Source organism: Zea mays, chromosome 9 (assembly GCF_902167145.1).
Source record: "Zea mays cultivar B73 chromosome 9, Zm-B73-REFERENCE-NAM-5.0, whole genome shotgun sequence".
Taxonomy (NCBI): Eukaryota; Viridiplantae; Streptophyta; class Magnoliopsida; order Poales; family Poaceae; genus Zea; species Zea mays.
This window is the reverse complement of record NC_050104.1, coordinates 48,075,708-48,082,968: the sequence shown is the minus strand read 5'-3', so window position 1 is coordinate 48,082,968 and position 7,261 is coordinate 48,075,708. Positions and strand designations below refer to the sequence as shown.

At 40.7% G+C, this 7,261-nt stretch overlaps 1 protein-coding gene and 1 pseudogene across 1 annotated transcript; both read left to right on the top strand.

Annotated features, from left to right (window-relative positions):
* The first annotated feature begins 218 nt into the window (after nt 1-218).
* Nucleotides 219-2,224, top strand: LOC118473444 (uncharacterized). Its single transcript, XM_035962823.1, has 7 exons — nt 219-409; nt 496-644; nt 924-1,006; nt 1,075-1,170; nt 1,326-1,583; nt 1,884-2,078; nt 2,156-2,224. Exons 1-7 carry the CDS (start codon nt 219-221, stop codon nt 2,201-2,203), a joined length of 1,020 nt encoding a protein of 339 aa, XP_035818716.1. The 3' UTR covers nt 2,204-2,224.
* A 1,505-nt stretch (nt 2,225-3,729) lies between these two features.
* On the top strand, nt 3,730-6,682 carry LOC118473443 (cold-regulated 413 inner membrane protein 2, chloroplastic-like; annotated as a pseudogene).
* Nucleotides 6,683-7,261: the final 579 nt, after the last annotated feature.

Genomic DNA, 7,261 nt, shown 5'->3' with positions numbered 1-7,261 from the left:
CTGGGCCGCCTCCCCGCCTTCCTTGCTGTTGTATGCATAGATTTCTCCTCTTCCACTACCGACCCGAGCCATCCCATCCGCCCCGCATCCTTGCATCGGACCTCATAAGTTTGAACCAACAATCAGCTGCGGGGCCACCACCTCCTGAGGTCATACTCCTACGCTGTAGCCTGGGTAGTGGTCTCAACATCCACGGGATTGTCACAGTTGATTCAACTATGGTAAGTTGCCAGGCTAGGCAATCATTCAACCTCTTTTTTTACTTCACATCACAGTTTCATCTCTTACCTCTTCATTTTCAGGTGCCTGAAATTAGCAACTCAGCTGTGGAGCTCAATGGGGTTCTCCTAAATCATGCTTTAGTTACATTTCGTGAGCTACTTCTAAAATGCGCTCAGCACTACTCATGGTATGGTACATCTTTCCCATTTATTACATTGTCATCTGGTGAATCTTGATATCCCAAACTAATGATAACATTCAAGTAATCAATAGGTATGTATTAAGGGCAATTTATGTAACAAAGGGAAGCAAATTGCTTCCTCCATCTTTTGCCTCAATTTTTTATGACTCTGCTTCATCTGTTCTTGATGTCTTCTTCGACCCTTCTGATGGATCGCTCAACGTCCCTGGCCTTACCATAGGTAAACAATAAATATATGTTCAAATATTTGTAGGAATACTCCATGGTTATTGACTGTTAGGAAAAATACTCCATTGGAGCTCTGGTCTTGTAGTTTGGAAGATGTTCACTATGATAATTGTACAATAGTTATTAGTGTGTTCATTGATGTTGTGTTATTTGAACTACTGTAGTATTATGGCTATGGATGATCGGTTATCAGGTTGCATCTAAAAATAGGGACTTCTTTTCTCTGTTATAGATTTGAACTGTTTGTTTTACTTATTTCTGGATTATGCAGGCATGTTTAAATTTATAAGCAAGAACATGAAGTCGGGTGGTTTTTCTGGAACAAAACGGTACCTTGGTGATCTCGGGAAAACTGTGAGCTTCCGAAACATACCATCAATGTTTTCTTCCAACGGGTCAATATAATGTTGGGTCTTCTGTAGGTTAAAACTGCAAGTTCGAACGCTCTCTTTGCTGCTGTCACAGAAATTTCAGATAGTGTTGTTAGAGGAGCGGAAACAAATGGTTTGAATGGCATGGTATTACTCCTGTTTTAATTGATGAGTTCATGCCACTTTTCCTTTTTTTGGTTTCCTTATTTTAAACATACACGTGCAGTTAGACTAGGTGTAGGTGAAATGACTTCCTCTTTGCATTAAAACATTATGAAGCATTTTCCCCTTTTTGTATATAGGTTACTGGTTTCCCAACACTGTTTTTTTGCTATTTTTGCATGCAGATGCTCGAGGAGGATGTGGCAGTTCCAGTCTCATCTGCTAATGAAGCTCCAAAGGATACTACAAAGATGGACACAGATGATGCACCAAGTGATCCTGTCTCTGGAACTGATGTGAATGTGCATGAGCCTGATACTACTGAGGCTGCTCCTGCAGCTGAAAATGGAGCAGAAAATCCCGAGGAAAAATCTGTTCCAATGGAAACTGATGCAAAGGTGTGATATATTCTTCACAAATTTTGGAAAAATCATATTTTGTTTGCAGCATGCTGATGGATTTGATGATTTTTAGATTGTTGCGACCTTCCATAATGGGGGTTTTCTGTTTATTCTGACTGCTTGTCGTATCTTGAGATGGCATAGCAGGCGGGCTATCATTCTTGTTGTGATCATGTGTTAGAAATTTACGGATTAGTTTCATGCAAGTTATATACTTGCTCTCTTGTTAGGTTCATGAATGCTTTGGATGAGAAGTTAGTAATTTGTTGATTTGCTTCTTATATATATTTTATTTAGGTTGAGCCATCAGAAAGGAAAGTTAAGAGAACTTCTGTTCCGGTCCATGCATTGGTCTATGGTGCCTTGGCTGTAGCTGACCTGCAGAAGGCTGTAGAGAAAGAGTATGAGATGGCTCTTCAGGACAGAGTAATGGAAGAAACCAAAGAGAAGAAAAATGTTGTGGAAGCTTATGTCTATGACATGCGTAACAAGGTATGTGGAGATGCATGCCTTGATGGTTTTCCTTGTGAATATAAACAGTATCTAATGTTCTTTTTTATTGTATTTAGCTCTACGATAGATACAACGATTTTGTGACACCTGAGGAGAAGGGTTGATTGGAAAGCTTCGGGAGGTTGAAGATTGGCTGTATGAAGATGGTGAGGATGAGACAAAGGGAGTCTATGGGGCTGTTTGGTTGGTGGCTAAATATGCCACACTTTGCCTAAGGTTAGTCGTTCGAATTGAAAAACTAACCTTAGGCAGAAAAGTTAGGCAAAGTGTGGCAAGTTAGGCACCAAACCAAACATGCCCTATATTTCTAAACTGGAAGATCTTAAGAAGGTATTTCTATATGCACTGAATTACAGCATTGCTTGGTCAACGCCCGCGGAGACTTCTTGCATGCTTGTGAATTTAGATGACACAAGTTTTCTTCAATTGCAGATTGGTGACCCAATTGAGGCACGGTACAAGGAGTCAACAGAAAGGGGTTCCTCTGTAGATCAACTGGTCTACTGCATCAACAGTTTCAGAGAGGCTGCTTTGTCCAGTGACCAAAAGTTTGGCCATATCGACATATCTGAGAAACAGAAGGTAGGGCAGAGTGCCATTTAGTAATCTTCAGTTTCAGTAGCGCTAGACTGTTCCTTGTTATGGTCGTCATGCCCTGTGATTTATTGCCAAGCATGTGTTGTAGAAGAGGTAAATCTCTACTACTTATTAAGTTAGTAATCTCTACTACTTATTAAGTTAGTAAGGGGTAGGCTGCCCATTCTCTGTTCTGCCATTCCCTACCATTCACGTATGTAGAGATGCTATGATTAGGCTCAGAGTGAAAATAAGGTTTCAGAATTAGTTATTTTCAATCTCAAAGGTTAAGATAACTCAAAACATACCTGATGATTATAGAAATGAAGAACTCGTACAACAAACCAACTAGCATCTATATTATAAAAAAAATATTTCCTGTTTTAGTTGTTGATATTTATTATGCCTCATAAATATTAAATTTATTTTTATAGATATTTGATAAGTTTGATGTCATCATAATATCGTATTCTCTGAAGTGTGTGCCATTCAAATTGAGTATTGTTGTTTGAGACCTTTGGTACGTATTTATTTTATAAAAATGAGAGCAAAATTGTGTACCTAATGTTATATGCAGCTATGTTTAATATAGTCCTAATATCTTCAACTCGGCAACATGGCTATGATCAAGGTCTGGCACATGGTCAGCTCCTTCAAGGTCCTATACAATATAGTCCTGACAACATTGAAATATTAAATGTCAAGCAACCTATTTAATGCAGGTTTTATGGGCTAAGTGAGATAAGGAAGAATGATGAAGGTAAGTTCTCTTTGTAACGAGTTCAATCAGTGCATTCACAATTGAGCCAAGTTTGTCCAGTTAGCCTTCTTATCTGCTTGTTGTGCACTACAATCTGTTCTGTTCTGTGAACTCGATGTTATCTGGTCATCTGATGCTACCTATCCTGATTATTTTGGAAGTGCATAGGAGTTTTTCTCTCGAGTTTGGTATGGAGCCATGGATAGAGAATTCTCAAATAATTTTGAGCCATGGATAGAGAATTCTCCGAGACGCTAGACACGCCACCGCATCGTCTGCGCCGCGAGATCGAGAATGTCCATCTCTATGCGGCTCGCGATCCCTGCTCCTGCCGTCACCGACGCCGCGCCGACACGGCTGAGGGTGCGAGTGGCAGCGACGGGGAACGACGGCTCTCTCCCCGTCGCGCGCGCCGCCGTGCAGGCGGAGACGGGCGCGCTCAGGTGAGGCTGAGGCCGAGGGCGCGACGGCTGTGCGTTCTCGGCGAAACTAAACCTGCAACTTTCATGGGACCATTGATCAGACGCGCATTTCTGCAGGGGATGCGCCTCGCTGCCATCGAAGCCGCTCGGAGCGGCCCAGCCGTGCCGGAGCAGGGGGGCGCCGTCGTGTGTCACTCGTCGGCGCACCTCAGCGTGCGCACCATCCAGTGGATCTCCGCCGGAACCATCGCGTGAGTGCCTCACCTACCTCCTATCCTGACACCCAAAACGTCCAAACCAAAAGTCCCTTTCTGTCCACTCCGCTCTCTCTCTTTTTTTAGGCATCGTGTGACTGTGATGGGCACGAGCTATCTTACACGTTCAGAAAATATGATTTATTGTTATTTTGCCTTCTTATTAAGGATCCTGAGCTATTTGCCTTCTTATTAGTCGAGTTTGGCATGTTGGTAGCTGTATACGCCTGTCAGATGTGTAATGTTGTGACATGTGGTCTCATTATTCATGTTGCAAGGGTAGTACATCAGGCGCTATATTTTTTTGCTGATGAATCTCAGGTGCTACATTGGCATATGCCGTCACCACTCTGGCAGTAGCTAGCACTTCCAACTCGTAGTGCTCAAACCAGTGAAAAACAAATGTCAACCTAATTAGGCCTTGTTCGATTATTCCTACGCCACGCCACATGGATTGGATGAGATTGGAAAAAATAGTAGAGATTTTGACTTGCTATAGATTTAAATCCACCAAATCCTCTTCAATCCACATGGATTGAGATGAAACCGCACGCCCTTATGGTATTCATTTCCCACATGGAAAGATACGAGTCCAATGTCTTCAAACATAATTTCATTTGGTCTTCCAAGTATTGTTTGTCCTCTTGGGGTGACCACTTAGCATGTGTGTATTTACCTCATGCTTGTGATCTTCCAAATATTAGACCTGCTCATACTGTGAAGAGGATGAACTAACATGTAAAAAGTGGAATTAATCATGATTCAGATCTTTGATGAGCTATCATATAGATATAGTTGGTCATGCGATTCATGCTGCCTTTCCCTAGCATGACACTGGACAGTCTTTTGAAAAGAAGGGAATCGCCACATACACTTCGAAATGTAACTTCTTCCTAACCATTTTAGGACTTCCAGGGAACACCTGGGATTATGGAACATATTCACTGCAAATAACAGCATAACTCTGCAGATTCTTATTTGAACAATGTTAACTATTCTTTATCTTTTGCAGAGTGCTATTAGTTGCTAAAGGCACTGCCATACACAAATCTTTCCTTGTGCCATTTTTTGCTCTTCAGACACCTTGCTGCATAATCTCATGGATCAAGTAAGATACTTCTACTTATGGAAAGAATTATTCGATGCATGTGTTTCTTATCTTCCTTTATCTAGAATACAATATATATGCTTCTTATTTTTGGTGAAAGTACTATACTGTTCCTAATTATAATATGTTACCAACAACCATATCTAGGGGTGACTATGGTCAGTGGACTGCTTTTCTTTCTCTGTTGGTGCGTCTATTCTTCTTCATTCCAGGTAGAGTAGCAAACATGGTTCATATAAGAGTACTTTTTAGATTCATTCTGTCTGCTAATAACCAAATGTGTACTTGTTTTTTGAGATAACTGAATACTATGTTTTTCGAAGGAACATAGTAGACTATGTGCCCAACCTGAACAAATTTTATTACTTCTTTGAAATCATTCATTTGTATGATTCAAGAAAAAAGGAAAATGGAGATTATAAAGTATCTATCGTAATCGTATGATAGCAAACTTGAAGGCAGTTCACCTCTTTGTAGCATCGGTTCTGAACCGATCTATGTTTAGGTCTACCCAGTTGTTTATTATTGTAGGTGAACTGGAGCTTCCACTGTCAACAATGCTGCTTGTGAGTGTTGCTCCTTACCAATTCATGGATCTGAGGTATGGAAGATTTTAACATTGGCCCTGATGCATATCATGATGAAGTTTTGTTTACACAACTTTTTATTAACTAACGTAAAGCCGGTTGTTTAGACTACTGCTGCTATAGAGACAAACATTGTAGAAGCAGTACAAGACGGTATGGATTAATGCCAAACGAACAGACTAAATACAAGAACATTTTGGTTAACGAAGTAGTAACCATTTTTTCATTGTAGTACTGAATTGTGTTATTGTGAATAGCAGGAAGCACTTATGTCTATATATCTGATCAATAATTGATATAGCACCAATCCACTTTTTTTTAAGTTGACACCCTGATCAGAAGCCATACAACATACCTTGAACCCACATTTTCTTCGATAAGGACTTTTAACCTACATGCCACTGAGACAATTTTTGGGGGGTGGGGTGGGGACACCCCGAGACTTGTAGTGGTAGCATACTTTGAAGTATTATCATGTTGACTTTCATATTCTCAAGTTCCCTTATGAAAACTGGTTGATTTTTCCCGGAAAAAATGCTTATTTTCATGAACTGAAAAATCATTGTTTTTTTGCTCATGTATACTGAATCCTCTGATTTCCAAATTGTGGTTACAGGGGAACTCAAGGTGGTGTCGTAATGTCACTGGTCATAGCTGCGTATCTCGCCTTCCAGCACTTCACTAGGGTGGGCGGCCCAGGCAAAGCCTTCGAGCAAGGATCCATTGTTGCGACCTTGGCCATCATTTGCATCATGATTGTGCCCTTGATGTTGCTATTCTGATTTGCAATGAGTTGGAATGAATTTGCTTCTCATTATGTGCGTATATAAGGACAAATAAATTTAACCTTGTAATACAGCATTCGAGTTCTCTTTCCCAAAACGTATGCACTGATATATCCTTCCCTGTTAGTGCTCTTCGGTGGTTATTGAGTTCTCTCAGCGTGTTAATTCTCTTGTTGGTTTCTTGCATGGACTAATTTGGAAGCCACAAAACCACCGTAGGGAATTGATAGGGAATTGGAGGGCCTAAAATCTCATTCTTATTTAATTTTGAATAAGAAGAAAATTTTAGCCTCTACAATCCACTCCGGTTTTCTCATTCCATTAATGACTTCCGGTTTCATTCCCCTGTGTCCATTTCAAGATTCATGTGGACTTGACAATCAATTCTATGTTTTTGGCTCGAGGGCACTTTGCAATCGATGACCCTCAGTTGCATAAACAACTCCAGATGATGTAATCTTGCTATCGGAGGGTCTTTTATTTGTATACCGTTTCGTTGCCTCAAAACCTTTGTGTCCACCATAGCAAGCCAAAATGCCCACATCTGAAGTTCTGGACTCCATGCCATATTGCGAAAATGAGGTTTCTCCTGTTTCTATGTTTCAAAAAGCAAACAAGTTTCAGCTCCGTGTTTATGCGCGTCCGTATCACAGAAAAGGGCAACACCCCA